The sequence below is a fragment of the Lipophrys pholis genome, assembly GCF_963383615.2.
Source record: "Lipophrys pholis genome assembly, chromosome: 2".
Lineage (NCBI taxonomy): Eukaryota > Metazoa > Chordata > Actinopteri > Blenniiformes > Blenniidae > Lipophrys > Lipophrys pholis.
The window spans coordinates 27,675,325-27,694,880 of NC_137636.1; the positions used below are offsets into that span (position 1 = coordinate 27,675,325).

General features: G+C 42.4%; 1 protein-coding gene across 1 annotated transcript in view; it reads right to left on the reverse strand.

Annotated features, from left to right (window-relative positions):
* Nucleotides 1–19,555, reverse strand: part of garre1 (granule associated Rac and RHOG effector 1) — a 36,915-nt gene extending 17,360 nt beyond the window's left edge. Inside the window, exons 1-2 of the mRNA XM_080458166.1 lie at nt 19,476–19,555; nt 3,791–5,212 (exon numbers count right to left, since the gene is read on the reverse strand). Of these exons, the coding sequence (XP_080314292.1) occupies nt 3,791–4,294 (504 nt within the window). The 5' untranslated portion in view covers nt 4,295–5,212; nt 19,476–19,555. The remainder of the gene's footprint in view (nt 1–3,790; nt 5,213–19,475) is intronic.
* Nucleotide 19,556: the final 1 nt, after the last annotated feature.

Below are 19,556 nucleotides of genomic sequence, written 5' to 3' on the forward strand. Positions count from 1 at the left end.
GAAAGCTGGCCGCTCTCAGGACCAAACAAGGAAACTCGTGAATCAGTTGTCAACATTTGTATTTCTAGTTTCTGTGAGCACCTGCACTATCAGTGCATCAAATCTGGGAGAGCAGTGCTGCTGAGGTCCAGACCTCTTCTGGGTAATGGGAGTAAGAGGCTGTTATAATAACCAGATGGCTGCACCATGGGGTTACACCGCTTTCTGATCTCTGGAAAGTCAAACAAAAAACAGCAGCCTAGCTTGTGTTGGTTAATGTCAATGGTCAAACTTTGTTTTTTGCTACTCGCAGAGATTTCAGATGTATTCCAGGTCTTTCAGAACATTTCAGTGAGGTATGGAGGTCTCATTTGTTCTAAACCCAGCGTTTGTTGCTGAAAACTTATCATGATTGTGGTCATACTGGCTCAACAAGAGCTCCAAAAGAAGTTCAAAACAAGAAAATAAAGAAAGAAAATAAAAGGCATAGGTGCTTAAAATGGCCCCATTATCATTTCGATTGAACTATGATGATTTACCTTTATTGATCATTGCCAAAAAACACAATGTTCAACACATTCCAAAAGTATTTGTATTGTAAACACTGCAGTTTTGTTTGCTTGTACTTTTCATCACAGGGGCATTACTTCCTCCAGGTGTTGTTGGACATAACGCATCGTGTGACTGGATCGGAATTATTTATTCTATATTTTCTAGAAAACCAATAATACGTGTATTGTAGCATTGCTTTTATTCCAAGAAATGTTGCAGTAAATATGAATCGTTCCACAAGTTTTCAATAAAGCCTGTGTCATATGCTCTCCTGTGTTATTTACTCTCAGTGCTCCATTCATACAATCCAAATGTTTAAAAATACCAATGGAAATCATGACCACAAAGAATGAATCACACTGGTTGTTGTCACATGTTACATCAAGCTCTTCTATTAACAACCACGTATCATCAGACAACCAGCGACTGCACAGGGAAATCTGTGGGGAGCGTTTTCAACAGCTGAAGGTGTTTGCTTCCTGCTCCTTCTTCATTTCTATGACTTAAGCAGCGCTGATGGTCTGTCTGGTTGAGGGGAACTCTCTGTCTGCCTCCAGTCTTCTCTCTGTGGTTTAAGCTTACAAGCTCGGCAAATGGCCTCTAAACAAACCGTGACGTTTTCATGCATATTTGGCAGTGGAGTCACTGTGAGCAGCCAGACAGCAGTTCTGTGTTTTGGAAAAAAAAAAAAAAGAGAGGGGGCTTGTTTTGCAGACTGCAATGACCTGAACATTTTGGGCTGGAAAAAATAAAGTAAAATAAAAAATAGACTAAGACAAAGACGAGAAAGGGATTTGAGCAAGGGGGAAATGATACAACTCCCCAAACTCATGAAATGCATTTTTTACTTTTTTTTTTTTTTGCTTTTGTCAACTTGATGATGCATCCAGCTGCCAAACTGCATTCCTCTATTCATGCAGACAAAGGAAAAGCCCCTTTACAGTCCCATCACGTCATACGAGACAGACAAAATCAGCTGCAATTATCACGAGCTGGGTCGAAACAAGTTTTGTCGGCATGTCCACAGTTTCCCCGCTACAGAAATAAAACACGAGCAGAAGTACTGCAGATAGATGTTCAAAAACAAAGCAAACCTCAACCACAGATGAGTCATCATCACAGCATCTAGCCATGTGCTCCACTTCAACCCGAGTACTCTCAAATTTCCTAAACACGACCTGAAGTGTATTGAAATATTTTATTTGAAAGACTCATTGACTAGACTACTTTATGCCCTTCTTTGGTGCCCATAGCACCTTTTCCTACTTTCCTAACTTTCACCAGCATAATATTATCATGTACATGGTGCGTTTTCCATAGAGGTTAACTAAAATGACTCACTGGAATGAAGTTGTTGTAAAGTATTGGTCCGTTTTCTTCAATGCTTTAACAAATGTAGCCTTTATGCCAAGGACCAGACGTGCGAGTGCCAAGCCATGTGGTTTAAACTTTCACAGACTTGGGCTTTCTCTAATAGTCATCTGTGCATATCCAAGACCGCAGAGAGTCAGATTTACCGGCTGCGGTGCAAAAGTGTTTCCTGTTTTGGGCTCAGCCACATCCACTAAGGTTCTGCAGTCCCTCCAATGTCTGTGCTGCTGCTGCGCACCCGTAACTTCTGCTTCACATTGTTGTGTCTTGGCTGTAACGGAGACACGTGTGGCACACTGCTGCAGCTTTGTCACAGGTGCCAGAATTGAACAGGTCCAAACCACAATTACCTGAGCAACTCATAAATAGTGGAGGTAGTTGTTTATACATTACAGAGAAAGAGAAAAATGTTGGTTGGAATTGTTTTGTATTGAGCCAATATTTGATTTCTTTGGACTTGGCTGAGAAATCGATATAAGTGGGTCCTTAAGGATTGCCACCAACAGATCAGATTTTGAACTACAGGTTACTTTTGTAACTGCAGTGTAAAACTATTTTAGTGTTACCAACACTTTCCAAATAGATGCGATCTCGAGTTGCGATGAGAAGCTGTTTAATGACTACATGTTTGTTTGTAGTTGAGTCATTGTTAATCAACTTTTCAAAGCCGGTGAATCATATGTTCAAAGTAATTAGCCTACAACTGTGACAACGTTACAGTTTAAAAAGAAAGGTTTAAGGTTAAAATCCAAAGAGTTCAGCCAGATGATCTAAATCGATGATTCAAAAGCCTGAGAAAATCCAAGTAATGATATGATGCTTTTTTATACCTGTGACTACATATTCAAAACTCTATGCAACTACAAAACGATTACAAGTAGCTGTCACACACATCGTTGGACAATAATAAACATTGTGACTCTAGTGGTTGATGCATTAATAACACATTGCTGACTATTAGTAGAGACCATCAGAAGGAATTTATATCACATTTGGCTTTAATGCGACTTTTCAGATCTGTGAAGGGACGACTATTACTTCTCAGGTGGACAAAGACTTCTTAAGTTCCCCTTTCAACCTGATGTTATAACCCAAAATGAACCCATGTTTGAGGTCCGGTAGTGTCAACATGAGCTGTCCAACCTGCCTCCGTGAACCTGATGACTCGAGTTTAAACAAGGTCTGACAGCCTGGATATAGATTCCGTGGATGAGCTGGAACCTCTATAGATCGTTTTCAAGCTCTTTTAAGGAGCAGTACTTCCCTGAACTTGTGTTTGCATAAAATGTTCATGTTCTTATGTCTTTTCCACCTGTTCTAGATGAGCAGTTATTATAGACACTTTTATTGAAGGTGTGATGAAGACACAGACACAGACACACACACACACACACACACACACACACACACACCTGGATTTTCTCCTGGTGCCTGTATAGCCCCTTTTTAAGCTACAAATATGATGTTAACCTCACCTGAAGAACATCACATCCACAACATTTCACAGTTTGTACATCAGCAAATTTAGTAGTGCGGAAACGAAGAGTGGTATTTGGAGTGACAAATGATGACTTTTTCTTCTCACATCCTCAGTGTTTTTCACACCTCATGCTCAGATATTGACACTAGCTTAACACTGGACGTGAGAATCCTGTTCGAGCCAGGAATCCCTGATTCATTGAGCCAGTCCTCTGACAGAAAGCAGCTAAGCATCTTAGCACATCCTCTACAAAACTGAGCACAGTAATATGAATCAGGAAAAAAAAAAAATTGTTTCACTGTACTATAAACTTGTGAGTGTAATTTTTGTGAAAGGTGGCAGTTTTGTTTTTTACTGAACTCTAAAATCTATTTCAACAGGTGGGCAACAGAGTGTGTAATCACCTACCTCAACATCCTGCAGACTGAAGTCGTTCTGGTCTTTAAAGTTGGCAGCTCCAGCGCTCAGCTCCATCAGCATCTTGGCGATCTCAGGCTTTATTGCTGCAGTCAGCCTGCTGGCCGCCTCCATGACGTGTTCCTGCACGTCCTTCAGTTGCATAGCTGCTTTGGAATAGTGAGAGTTCCTGAACACGCTGCTGAACAGGTCTGTGAGGAAGGCGCTGGCCCGGCAGAACACATTGAGGGCGTCCAGATATTTGGAGATGCCTTGTTGGATGTCGGCGACGGCGGTGGTGGTGCCAGAGGGGGGTGGGTGACAGCTGCCTGGCATGCCCACCCCGCTGCCAATGGGCGAAGAAGCCGAGCAAGAGGAGGCCAGAGAGGCACTCAGGGTCCGGCTCAGCTCAGGCATCTGGTACTGCTGGTGCTGTTGCACTTTCTGCTTGGACCCGCCGAGCAAAAAGCGACGCTTGTAGTCCATTTTACTTTCCTGCGCACTACAACAATACATAGGTGGTGCAACAGCACCGGAAGCTCCTGTTTGTAGTCTGCTTTTGCCCGCAAAGTGCTCTTTACCTTATCTTAATAAGAATTTTTTTTTTTAATCCAACAGCCCTGAAAGTGTTCAGGTTTAAGTAGAAAGACAGCTCAAGGATTCCACCTGCCAGAGGGGCATCTCAGTGAGCCTTTTAGAGGGGCAGCACGGAGTGGGTGAGGCCAAAGGGTGATCACAACTCTGCAGGCTGAATAAAATGCTTACATGCAGCCCTGCTGCAGACGCGTCATACCCAGCGTAAACAAAGACACACCCCCAGCTTCTCTGTTTGCAGCGTCAACCAAAAAGATCATAATAAAAAGGAGGAAAAGTACTACAGCCACCGTTTAAAGTGCATCAACTTTCCTTCAGAGCGGGAAAAAGAATCCTTCTTCATATAGTACACAAAGCCTATACATGTATGTACATATAGAAACATACACCAGCCTGCACTAGTAAAAGTAGAAAAAAACCTTTTAAAAGCTGGAAGCCAAAATGAATCCTTGGAAAATGACACTGGTCAACAGCACAGAAGGGAAATGTCAAGAAAAAAAAGAACAAGCTAGTCAATGCTGGAATCAGAGGGTCTGGCTTTGTTGTCTTCTTCTGCAGTGGCAGGCAGAGTAGTCGGAGGGCGAGGGGCAGACAGATCCAGTCCGTCTCAGATCCTCTTCACAAAGCAGGGCTCGGCAGGCAGTGAGCGAGCGGCCAGCTGATAGCTCCGTCTGCCTGTCTGAAGTCTCCACAAACTTCCTGGTTTCTCCCTGGTCTGCTGGCTGAGGTAGATATTACTCACCGCGGAAACAAGTGTGCTTCCAGATCTCGCTGTTCTCTGCGGATGCAGATTAGTGCGACCAAAGCACAAATGTATCTGTAAGGCCTCTAGGTCATTTCCTAAGGGAGGAAAAGGGCAGAGACAAAGAAGAAAGGGTTAACACCAAGTCAGACAGGAAGGATGAGCTTCATCTCAATGTTTCACTGTTACGCCCCAATATCAACCAGATCATCAAGAAAAATGTGGTCAACAACAGGACTTAAGAGAGGGTCTCGCAAATTATTCACATTCTTGTCTTAAAACCAAATTGGCTGGTCAAAATGGAACCAAGATTCAGAAAACAGATCAAACCTGAGCAGAGGTATACATTTAGAACGATGCTAAATGAAATAGAAGGGGTTTACAGTCAAAACAAAAATCTTTACTACAAGGGTTGTGCATGACTAGTTGGCACCAGAAATAGTTATTCAATACTATATTTATGTGTTCATGCATCCGCCCAACACTAGTCAGAGCAAGCAGTCCCCCCTCTCCCTACTGCTTAAGTAACTGCAGTTTTTAAACACATGGTGGGAATTTGGAGAGATCACCTATCGCAAAACCGTCAATGTGTTGGTCTAGAAAAGGAGGCAGTACATGGGTTGTATAAGGGAGAAAAAAAAATCACTTCACTGGAGCAACCACAGTCAATTGAAATATCTGTGCCTGTACGATGGCTGCTGCTGCCACTGTTTACCATGTTAACCTGTCAAGTTGACAGTGTTAACCAGAGATGCTGAGACCTCATTCAGTGTGAAAATGTAACACTCCTCATCTTGACCTTCAATTAGGTGAAGTTCCAGGTTTCAGGAAATTCATGGAGTACATTTAGACTGAATATATAGTACCTGGATACAAAATTATAATCTCCAGTGCACTGAGCAGTCCAGAGCCTTGTACTCAAACAACATTCAAAATCTGATATAATAGTTGAAGATTGTGACTCACAGTTTCAAAAGGAATGCTGATAGACAATGTTTAACAAGGTCTGATCATGAATTCTTCCTTTTAAACTGGTCTTGATTAAAATCTTCACTTAGTAGAAATATTTATTGTTACTGTAAATTGAAACTGCCTGATAAATCAGTTGTTACATGCTTTTTTCAACTTTCACAATGAAAGACTCACCTTGAACACCAAGGTTGTTCCATCCAGTTTGAAACAATATCTATTTTTTGAAATACAGAAAGCTGACCCATGTCTGTGTTTTTCTGTGCCTGACTAGCCTTGACTCTCTTTCTGGTAGACTTTCTCTGTTTGCATCTCTGACGACAAGACGTCCTCTGTCGAGGTTGAAATGAGCAATGAGCCAGTTTTGAGCAGGAAGTAAAAGGGACAGATATTTGTCTTCAACTGTGGGAAGTGAATGTAAAAGGATTCAGAAAAATGAACCCACCAGAAAAGACCATTAAAGACAACACTAAAAAAAGGTATTTGTACTTTCTGCACAGAGTCACACACATGTTTATTAGGATTTGTAAGCCACACAGCAAACAAACTGTTCTTCAGTTAATGCACCGATAGCAGCAAACCACTACCTTAAACTGTTCCTAGGAAAGCGTTAAATGTTGTGACATACAAATGAGTTATGTTCCTATTCTAATTGAAAGAGGATAGCTTGAACCATAACTCTTTCAACTTGGTGGTGACAGTTTCTTCCAGTTTGGTAAAGAGCAGTGGTTTTGAGTTGTGCATTTCTAGACGATTACTAACACCATACCTCACCGAGAGCGTCTCTGCAAAGAATCTCTGGCTGTGTCTGGTTTAGCAGAGCACACAGCTGCACAGAGAAATTCCAGCAACAAGCCATTGTTGGAGGACACTGTGGGGTCTGTTGGGCCACACATAGTAGGAGTCACAATACTTTTCTTTCTGTGGGACGTGTTCTTTTCACTTAATTTAGGACTTCAGTGTTTTATCAAAATCATAAATTCCAATTAGTTGTTCAATAAGAAACATTACCAGTTGGCGATGGAACCAATTGAGCCACCATTTAGAATTAAATATGCAAACATTAGAAAATGGTCAGTATCCATCAAGCTAAATTGGAGTAAAAACCTATATAACCGCAAGTCTCTTTTCTTAAGATAAAACAATTATGAAAGAGAAGTTTGAGGTCAGATGAAGAGTTTCAGGTATACTGGATTCTTTCAGGTGCAGTTTTCAAAGAAAACTGCTATATGCGAATCTATTTCTTTGCCGTGCATGAAAGCTGGCTCAGGCTCCCTCCAGATGACATTACAGTCAAATGGAGCAGCAAACATCCGGCTGACACACCAGTCACTCCAATACACAGCAGGGCTCTCACAGTGTAAAACATTTAAGGTTCGTTATCTTGCAGCTCCATGCTGAAAGCTTATATGTTTTGGGAGGAATCAAGAAAAGCAAGTTAATACCATCCCCCGACTAGATAACCCCCTTCCAGCACATTGTCACTGTCGGCTGAGCAGCTGTGGCCGCCCTGTGTGTGTAGGAGCTTCCATTACGCATCTCCGCCAACATTCTCCTGACCTTCAAACCTCACTTCCTCTCACTAACAGTGGGGTACGCCTGGGAAGACAGCAAAAAAAAAAAAAAGTGGCCGGGCCACTCAGCTGAGAGACCGAGCCGAGGGAAACTGCTGACCTCCCCGTGGAAGGACTGGGGAGACATGCTTTCTCATTTTTAACTCTTACATTGCAGTTTATAAAATGTATAAAGTCACTCTGTAGAGTCTCTACCTATAGACGTAAAGACACTGCAGCCATAGAAGTTTAATGTTAACATGCTACTCATGTTACTTGGTTATGTTATAAAAACATATCTGGGTTGGGCTTTACAAGTACTGTTACAAAAAAAAAAAGAAGTCTTTCCAGGATAGCAACTATAATTCGTACTGGATATTGGCTGTCTGTTGTTTATGCTCGTCGACAGTCCTGTTATTTTGATGCACTGACCAAGTAACAACAGTAAATTCAAAGTGCAGTAGGATGTCATTTCTTTAACTTTGTACAGAGACGCATTTGCTGGAAGGGCCGGCCGATGCAAATCTTTGCTCGACAGTCTGCAGGACTTGAGAGCAGCCAAAAGGTGCTGTTTACATGAGGATGATCAGCTGGAAATGACATTGTTTTTCCATTTCACATTCAGACAGCACTGTTTGGATAAGACCCAGAGTAGTGGGATTAATGGAAGACAGCAATGTGACTTCACTGATCCAGATGATGGTGTAGTAAATGTACATTTTGTAGGAGAAGGGCAGAAAAACGATCAACTGCAGTGCCGTGTGGCAGTACTACCTGTTCCAGAAAAGCTGTACTTTCCAGTTTACATAGAGACGGAGACAAACTTTGCACTCGTTTCTACAAAGTGCAGTTTTCTAAGACTCGGTTCATACGACAACAGCGTCGCATGAACCAACAGCCAAAACTACTACTAAACGCTACCATTTTCTCTTGAAAACGTTGTTGTGCAAACAGGGCCTAACTAGTGCAACGGTGCAGACATCTAAATCCCAGGGATTACAGACGGGAGTGAGAACCTACCAGGTGCCCCGCTCTGCTTGCTAGTTGACAGAGTTAACAGGATATTAGTTTCCATTCGGTGAAGAGGAAACCTGAGCGTAGCCAGACCGGATCTCAGCACTCCAGTTTTCACACTCTCGCACAGTCTGGGAAAAACCGATGGGTGGAGAAAAACAGAAAGACTGAGCACCATGTCAAGTTGTTTAGAGGAAGCAGGTCAATAAAGCCGCCTCAAGGAACAAAACTGGCCACAGTATCAAATATGGGATTCGCAGCTGGAAATTATTAGAACCTAATTGGAGACAGCTTTGAGAAAAAAGGTGATTTGGAAAAACTGACGTCAGACATTTTATTTCAAAAGAAGGTATTTTGCTTCTCCAGTGAACTATATTTACTGTTGCACTTCAATATGACAGTTTGTCATATATTAAACTAATTTGTCATAACAACTGGATCCATTACAGACTATACGATTCATAGTTATAATCACATTATGACTTTGAATCAGAAGATTAAAAAAAAAAAAAAAAAAAAAAAAATAGGAATATGATCAAAACTGTGTATAAAAGAAACCTTTAATATAATTTTTTTTTTTTCCTGGAAAACAATGTCATGGATTGATGAAACTGTGCTGCTAAGTTTTGTTTGGAGATGCTTGTGACTCAGTTCCCACCAGAAGCTTTTGAGAAGCAGAGCAGGTGTTTATTTTGAATTTCATGGAAACTCTTGACTTTTTGTGCCTCTGACTTGTAGCCACCTGATTATGTAAAGCTGAATTAGTAAATCAAAATGCATCATCAACATGAATTAGGGGTCAGACTTTTGCATCCTCAGTTTTCAGAAATGTGTCCACCGAGGTTAACACAGAATAAAATAATCCAAATAGTAGCACTTGTTTACATTTCCTAAAGTTGGACCAAATTATGCAAACAGCAGACATGCTGAAAGGTTTCATTGTTTATTAAGCAACAAAACCTTTCTAACCTTCATAATAACACTGTTGTTGGGGTTATTCTGATGGCATGTTTAGCAGCAGTTATAAAATGTTTTCAGGAATCAAACATAAAAGCAGGATTTACCAATGACTTTGCTGAACACGTCTTCTGTTTATACCACTAATCTACACTGATTCACACATCTGTGCCAGGACAGGAGAACTGAAGCAGGCCACCATGTTGGCGCTAAAACATATACTTTTAGGGAGCTGGCCAATAAATGAGAACTGTTGTTGTAGTTTTAAACATGGCCAACGGTTGTTACTGGGGGCGTGCTGGTTGGCGAGCCAATTGTCTATTTGCTATTAAAGGAAAGAGCAGCAATTGTTTCCTCAAGTTGGTGCCCTGCTCACACAACGATTTCAAGAGAAACAGTTAAAAAACCTTTGATAGGTTGACTCGAAAAGTGTTTCTGCTGTACAAAACCTTCGAAATGCACCCGTCAGGGGAAATGTAACTTTTCTGAAACATGCAGTACATGTGTGCAACTAAGAAGCATCTCATAGTGTTTGTGCATTTTATTGGGAGAAGCTGGATAAAGGAAACGTTTTATAAATACAGTAGAAACTGAGTGGGTTAGTGGGTTAGTCCCTTGCAGTTGCTACCACTCAGAAATACTTCAAAATATCAAATGTTGAGTTTGCATAAAGTGTCCGCTGTCCAACAGAGGAAAGACAAACTGAACCGAGATTCAATGAGCACTTTGCTGCTGCATCTAAATCTCAGACAAAACTCCAAAATCTTAAAACATTCTGGATTCAGACGTTTTTTCTACATAATTTCAGACTGAAATAATGTCAGAGGGAGCAGCATGTGAATGGGTACAACAGACGGCAGGAATCAAATCACAGAAGAAAGACATCAATAAAAATTGTTTGTCAAAATGAAACCAGTTTTAATTTGAGATCTATGACTTCATGAAGTCCAATATCTTCATGGCCAAGTCACCGAAATCTGGTACTCAAATTGTTTTGATTTGAAATTGAACCTTGAAGAAATGTATTTCATATCCAACGCATATATAATAGTGAAAGGAATAGTGAAGTTTTATCTTAATAAATGCAATATGATGCAGTTGTCAATGTTTATGTTAATGCTAAGATCTAAAAAAAAAAAAAAAAAACAGATATGCAGAAATGTAAACTATAATGAATTGTAACCTATATTTTCACTGATGAATCAATCATTTTGTACATGTTTACATTCTATTTTCTGCTTAAACATGTATCCCTACTATGTTTTCTGTCATGTCAAAAAATGAAAAAGAAGACACTTCAACATTTTGGATTCCATTGAATGCAGAGCATTAGGCGGTCTCCTCCGACACCCCTGGCCATCTTTCTTTCAAGACATCCTGTTCCAACGGAGTCTTTATGAGTTCAACACAGCTGCCAGTGGACTCCTCAGTCTCCATGCTCCCTGCCGCTGGGCGAGGTTTGGAAGAGGGTCTCTTCTCCCAGACCCAAAGGCCACAGAACCCACAACCTCACATTGAGTGAGAAAAATCTGATGAATCTAGGCATATGACTAAGCAGAAAAAAGAAATTAACAATGATTCCCTCAGTAGCAGCCAGCAAAGAGGGAAAAGCCCAGCGACCAAATTCCCATCGGCTGTGCAGACGTAGGAAATGTGGTGTACAGGTCTGTGATAGAACTGTTCAATGCTGTACAAGTTGGCCTGATTCAATCATCACACCGATTTTAGTGCTGCTTGGTTTTGGGGTACCAAGTTGGTGTCTTATGGATTTGTGGTTATGTCTTTATCCGGAGCCTGGTGTGTCATCCAGTATCTGTAGAGAGCAGTAGTTCTAGTGAGCAACAACAGAGGTTTATTTTCCAGAGCTCACCAGTGTTCAAATGGCAGGCATAACAAATTCACAAATGCAAACCACTAAGACCCATTAGACAAGAGGGTGTTTGGATCAGACCAAATCTGTGTGTTTACATGCTGCATTCAGAGGTATAGACACAGATGCCATCACTTCACAAGCATCGGAAACAATAAATCTATAATCGAGACAGATACTGGTAAATGAAAAGCAATCCCAGACGTTGGGATTGAAAATAAGATGATTTCAATGGATTTGTGAATACTGTGGAAGGGAAACTGGGCACTACATACTTTGGTCCATGTTCCTTCCAGATAGAAACAATTATCTGCACAGCATTACAGTGTATTAGGAGTCTACATTTCCTTGTTCACTACAGACCCCCATAAGCAGAGGTTATCCCAAGGGAAGCAGACATGGCATCAATATTAATGAGGCCTGCTGGCTCCTGGAGGGCAGCTCTGCTGGCTGCCAGCCGCCTGTTTGCAGGGCGCACTGTATCCCAGATTGCACCCAAACAAACACATGTGATGGGAGCGTTCCTCCGGATGCACTGGAGTTGCGCCAGCCCATTCTAATGTCCTTCCTCCAGCGAGGGGGCAGCTCAGGGCTAATGTTAGCTCGTACTTCTCTGCTCACCGTGCACGTCAGCTGCTCGGCTTCAACAGGAAAGGGGGTTTAGGTTTCCTGAAGCAAGCTCCCTGTCGCCAGTAACAAAAACGTCAGGCCAAGCATGCCTCTGGCCATGGGCCTATAGTAAATCATAGGAACATGTATGATTTACCTGTGTGTGCACCCTGAGAGAGTAAACAACTGCAGAAATGCAAAATATTAAAAAGGAAGGCATATTTTGTTTTAGAATTAGCACTGAAAAGTTCAGAAATGTTGCACAGATTAATAACATTGGAGTATTCAGTAACAAAGAGAATATATCTAACAATTGCAAAAGCCACTTTTTACCTGTGAAACAACCTTGCTAACGAAACACCTTCTATGCAGACACTACAGCTTACACTTTTTCTACTGACCACAGAACAGCGTCGCTCAAGCACTTTATACCCCAAAAAGATTTACCTAAACATTTTAACAATTCCACCCTCTGGTCACAAGCACTCTCACAAAACTTTTGAGATGCTGCTATTCATGGTACCAACGGCAGTTGCTTTTGGATACTCAGCCATATTTGTGCGACTGTCGCATCACAGCGAGGTGGCTTTAATAGCTGTGGATGCGGCAGCTGTTACCTATGCTGACAGCTCCTTATCCATCTGCCACTGCGAGGCAAACACAAGCCCTGTGATGCGCTCGCCACAGGGCCGGCATTAGCTCTCTCGTGAAGTCTATTTCGGCCTTCATGGGCAAAACAGCTGCCCTGTAGTCCACACCGCACCGTTTTTAGACACTCCAAAAGGTTCAGCTCAAAGTAAAAAAAAAAAAAAAAAAAGTCTCCTCTCCTCTACATCTGTTGCCAATGAAGCAAAGGAATGCATTTCCCCAGTACTCTAATGTGGGTTCAAATGAGCGAGCAAGAAAAAAAAAAAAAAAAAGCAGGTCAGTAAAACCAAAGATACTTTCTAAAACATCTCCAGAAACTATCAAGTGTTTGTGCAAAGTGCATACATTAAGAATAACTAATCACGTTATGCAACGCAGAGTCCAAACTACATTAGTAAGATGCAGCCTCGCAAAGACATTCCACATAGGCAGATAAGTCACAGTGAAGTCTGAGAATTAGCAGACAGGTCGAGGAGGTCAGTCCAAATGACAGGACAAGTGCCGTGAGCAACTGTGTGACAGGAGCTGAGCCAGGCTCGTCTTGCCCGCAGAACACAAGGAGAGTATTGTGGCAGCCCCGGTCTCCTCATACCAGTGCAGAGTGGAGAGAAAAAAAAAAAAAGCACACACTTCCACATACAGCTGCATGACTTTGCGAGACGAAGAGGAAAAATAGAGGCCTTGGCCACTATTTAATATTAACAATAAGAATGGATTTTCTGTCAACAGCATTGTGTTTCTCCTGGAAGTATTTAGCAGGCAGCAGCACGTTCTGGTGGCAATGTTTAGTTATGTTGACATAACTAATCCTGTATTGGTCCCACTTAATAATCCCCTTTCTTGTAGCTGAATACATATTTTCTTTAATACCTACTTATCCCACTGAAGGTTTCCTTACATTTTTCTCTTCTTTTTGTGTGTGTGTGTGTGTGTGTGTGTGTGTGGGGGGGGGGGGGGGGGGGGGGGCACACCTCTATTGCTGCTGAAACAAACCACAGTTGAGTATCTTTGGACTAAACCAACTAGCCCTATCAGTCAAGAGGCTGATACAGTTGGCTGGATAATATTAGGCTAACCTGTGCTGTCATAGCAGACATTGCTAAGTAGCTTATGGCTCCAATAAAAATAGCAGGCAGGCCACTCTAACAAAGGACACACTTGAGGGCCCCACCAGTCTCTGTCACATATGCAAACACACATTTCCAAGAGTAACATACTAATCCCGTAATCAATTTTAACAGGCATTTAAAATCAAACTATTAATGTATTAAACAATTACAGGCTCAAAAGGAGGGAGACATAAGACAGTCCCATTCGATGTGATTTAATCTCAGCCGCTGCACAAAGCAGAAATACCTTTCGGTATTCAGCAGTTAGCAAACAGAATAAGCTCAGATAGCCTCTCCAAATAACTGTGCACAATGGAATGTGTTAAGCGCGCCCAACCAGTGCGTTTCAACAAGTGAGAGCTGCAATGAAAGCCTCTGACGTCAGTTCCATTCATGAAAGGTTGGTAGCAACCTGTGGGGATGAAAATGGTTCCCTCAGCCTATATTGAGCAGGCTGTATATACTGAGGTTTGCAGGATGTGTTGCATGCCAGGCCCCAGCGAGGCTGTATTTAAAGTCCAGAAAAAAGTAAAAATGTATTTTCCCACTTCGGGCACAATAGCAGAACTTTTGGATGCGACACAGAAATTCCATGTTTAGCACATAGGTCTGGAATCCAGATCTATAGCAATGAAAGTAAAATAGACAGGAAGTAACTGAATAGTCAGAAAAAAGTTCGCTCTCCCCACAAAAGAGAAATGACAATTTACTACATTGTACAAAGATACAGCAATCGATGCAATACAATGTGTGGATTACTATTTTTAAGGAAAAGGAGTTTCCTCACAGTTCATTTACAACTATTACCAATGTAATGTTTTATATCTATTCAAACAATTCACTTATTGCACTCTCACTCAAACACAACTAATACTGTGCTTCCATAACCAATAAAGCCAGTCTTCCAGACAGCAAGCACAGTGAGCTCAGGTCTCCTGTGAAAAAGCCAAAATGGAATTGCATGTTAAAAGAGTACCGAGGGATACTTTACCATAGTTGCCTGTTAAAAACAAAATCACTGTTTAACAGGGCATCACTTCCTTACCAAGTGGTCAACATCATAACACAGGTCAAGAAAAGCATAAACATTGACTGACGTTTACTGTAAAGATACTACATTAACTGAGATTACAATAATTTGGACAGTCGTAATAGAAAGGTCACATACTGATATGAAGATAATGTTTATAACATTAGAACTACTCCAGAAATGATCATAAACTGTATATGAAAACTGTATCTGCTTTACTATTTCCCATTTGGTAGCTGACTGCGACGTCTAGCCTGCTAACAAGCTAAATATTTTCTCGAAGTTTGAAGAAAGATGAGTATGGCATCGCATGAGAGTTTCATGGTCTTGTTTTATTTGATCATCTCTGGCACATAAGCAGTCATGCATCTCACTGGGAACATTTGACTGAGGGGCAAATAGCTGACCACAAGCTAAGTCTGAACTGGTTTCCCAGGAGACGGGGGTGAGATTTCCCAGGCCATAAGCCCTCTCCCCCTCCATCCGTACACCCACTTGCTGCTCCACTGTGCGAGCAGGCCTCTTCCTCGGCTCTGCCTTGAAAGCGGCCTATTTGGTTTGGGTGGACAGAAACAAGCGGCCCTAACTGAGCAGCAGTGAAATATCAGCTGCAAAGAGCTGCGCCACCGCCTCTGGCCACACACCAGTGCAAATAGTGTTGTTAGTTTTGCTCATCCAAAGGAAAATCCTGTCAAACAACACAAGTTTAAAGAACACAAGGCAGCATGTGCCTTTTGCTCGGGTTGGTATTATCCAACAGACGATGCAGAAAATGCATCTGAGCCAGGGTTTGCAGCAAATATGGGCAGAATTGAAAAACAGCGATAAAGTTTCATATATCAGTATCAAGCAATTCTTTTTTTCTATATTATGTTCCATGGACTACAATAGTCTGTAAGCTGAAACTTCAAACTTCAGTTCTTGTAACACCTGTTGCTCTTAAATACCATCTCAGGAACAGAAGCCATCTCAAAATTGCAGTCTTCATAGATAAAGTAGCAAGTGGGCACAAGAAAAAAAAAAAAACGAAATGGAGACCTTGATTATTCTGTCTAGACAAAGTGAAGAAAATAAAAAAAATATATATATAAAAATCTACACAAATTAAAGTCATTCTTACTCACAGCATAGAGTTATCTCTTTTCTCCCTAAGCAAAGGCTTGGCTCCAACACTCACCTGTATAATCAAACACTGTGCAGCAAGAGAAACACTAAAAATCCTCCTCCGTCTAAGAAAACACCATTCAGGTCTGTGAAGCGCTTGAACTCCACCCGAGTCGAGCACAAACAGTAATCTTGTGACTGTATCTAGACTTCCTCACATATGCATCCGGATTCAGTGTGTCACCCCTGGTCATGACATACTGACAAAAACACCGGCAAAAAAGAAAGTTAAAAAAAAAAACACTGACGCCTCAGACTGTGATGACCATTCAGGAATCGCAGTTCAATAAGCTGCTGAGTAGAATGGCTTTGAGCATGCACAGGAATTTTGCACAGCAAAGCAAGTATTTCTATAGCGACACAGCTGTGGCGGATGTCAACACGGAGGTTGAGAGTTGTTTTGAACAAGGAGGTGCTCTTCTAATGCGACACCTACGCTGATAGCCTCGTATTCAACAGTTTGCCATTAGTGCAGTTTTTCCAATTCCAAGAAAGCTTTACAGCCACTGCTCGGTGTTGTTTAATATTTATGTGGGCAAAATCTTATTGAGCTCTTCTACCGCTGTGGATCAATGTGATGATCTCAGACTCCCACGTTGTTATCAAATATTTTACCCTTGTAAATTCTGAGTCTTGTAGAACATGCAGCATGTGATAAATCGATGCTACCATGAAAAGTCTTTGATGGTGACCAGCCAAACAATTCTCTGTGATTAGACTGAAGATATGCATCAATCCAGTCTTTACAGCATGGCACAAGAGATAATCCCATTCAACCATGGGCAAAGGTAGAATACACCCTGAACAGTTCGCCAATCCATCACATTGGAGAGACACGGTTCAGACCTGGTGTTAACACGCAGTTCGGGTGAGCCAATCACGTGGCGAGCCCTGAAGCAGACCGTTTACACAAGTCCATATCATGAATTTCAGGCTAACCACTTGAGATCACATTATATTACTACTTCTACGTAACTTCTGCTAAATGGCCCGGCACGCAGTTATGAGTCATCCAGCTTGTGATGGACGGTATCCTCTGCCCAGGTCGCTATAAGGCACTGTGTCTCTGCAGACCCCCAGGTACGGACGTCCATGTTCTTTTCCATAGTTTCTTTGGAAAGACTGTACAACTCAGATGGGCACATACTCCTAAACAAAAACATGGCACGCACTGATGACGTATATGCCTTAAGTGTGACGTATTTTCCTGCAACGCCACCATCATGCATTTACGATGCAAGCCGTTCAGACTACAAAGCCTCTGGTCAGATGTGTCTCCAACCGCTTCGGGAAGTGGTTTTAGTGAAAGTGCTTTGGTGCCTGTTCACACTTGTCTTTGGGCTAGCCACTTGTTATAGGATCGCCTGAAACGCATGTTAACATCAAATCTGAAGAGGGGGAGAGAGAAACAATCACACACACTAATATTCATGCCTATGAGGAACTTAGTTTCATCAATGTAACTCAAATTGAAAAAAAAAAATTTGGCCTTGAGAGGTAATTAAGGCACAACAACAACAACAACAAATTTAACCCATGTAAGCTCCACACAGAAAAGTCCTGGACTCAAGCCTATAAAAGACTTTTCCAGCCAGATGCCGTGGTGGCAATGTTGGGCTGCTGCCTGCAAACCGAAGAAATTGAACAAAAATCATTGTCATTTAAAATAATAATTGCTAAGAGATTAAATCCCATAGAAATGTGGAAACCGCCCTCAACCTCACTTCATCAAAAATTAATTGCCGATTGTTGTCAGCCATCAAGGATGGAAACCTTCTTGCAATCTGGGAGCAATTCCTCGCCTTCCTGGAGTTCCACTTCCAGATTTCTAGGCATTTAAACCACATGTTTCTGAGTCTGTTTGTTGATTTCATCTGTGAAAATTCTCTACAAAAACACAAAGTCCAAGGATTTAAACCAGGAACCTTCTCAGATCCATGGACAAAACCCCCCCAAAAAAGCACCATTCAACATGGTGTCAGACAGACACCTGGCTAGACTGTATAACTACAACCCCTTCATAGAAGTGGGGCAACGTTATTTATTCATGTAATCCCAGATATCTAGTCTGTGCTGTAGACACTGTGTAAAGTCACATTCCTAACATCGCTGCAGCTGCTTCAGTTCAGGCTTCTCTCTTCATATTATATAGAATATCTAACATTGACGATGTATGGGAGAGGAACGTTACATGAGACCAAAACGGCGATTACAACATAAGGCTTCGAAGCAGCAACTAATTCAACAGCGACAACACTGTTTTATACTAACGATTTAAGCCTGATAAAGACGAGTGACTGACTAGCTGGCTGTTTAGGAGTTCATTTCTGACGCGATCACTATTTGGCAGGACGGTGTAACTGAAGCCGGTTTCATCGAAACTCTCCGGGATGACACGGCCTCGGTCATGTCGCAGCTATTAATACGGCCTTTTAACGCACTCACCCGGAAAGTATCCACTGTATCCACGCGTCAAATGTTAGAAAACCCGAGGGATATGGGGAGAAACACGGCGTGCACAGACGGTGGAGACCCCGGGCACCCCCGGTGCGCTGCAGCCCGTCTTTGCCGCTCTGCTGCCGGCTACACAAGAACCAGGCAGCCGCTGTTAGCTAGCAGGCTAAAACACTTCCACAGCCGGGGAAGACTGTCTATACAACACAAACTATGACACAACACGAGGTGTAGATCCCGTATTTCTCCGTCTGTCTCGGGTTAACCTATATTCTGCTTTTGGGGCGGCGGGTGATTACCGACTGCAGCGCATAACTTAAAGCCAAGCACGCCCAGCTCCGTTATCGGATATGCAATCAAACCAGGTCGTTGCTAACGCTAATGCTCTCTAGAAGCGGGTCTCCCGGTTCTTACCTTCACTAGCGCCGCTTAACGGTATCGGGGCACGGATCAAATCCGAGGCAATGCCCGCAGAGACTAACCAGAGGCAGGGGACAACAGAAATAAGAGATAGCGCCAATCGCTCCTCCTTCTCTAGCCTCGGCGGATGCGCTTCATCAGCAAACGCCAAACCGAGTTTGTACGCCAATAATTGAGCCCTGACGTATGCAAAGTGGTCATAAACGATTGCATTCAGCCCTGGAAGTGTTACCCCGAGCGGATCTGAACGCCGCGGGAGTTCAGATGAGGCGAAATGTGGAACTAAGCGGGTCAAAGGAAGGTGCGTCCGATAATGGACGCACTGGTGTTTGCATTGGTACTGAACGGGCTAGCCACATTGCTAGACGAGCTAGCGTTAGCCGCCTAGCTAGCTCTCTGCGACACGACTGTAAAGCGCCGTTAAGAAAAAAAAAGCACGAGCTCATGTGAGCGGTACTGGAGGAGCTCCGGTACCGGTACCGAGGCCGGGGCTCGAGTGGGCATCTGAGGAAAAAACACAAGGAAAACGCTGTAACGCGTTGAGTTGATCAAAGCATCGCTCACCAGCTCTGGGCATCCACCCTCTTGACAGCGAATTCCCTCTGTGTGTGTGTGTGTGTGTGTGAAGATGTATGTGTGTGTGTG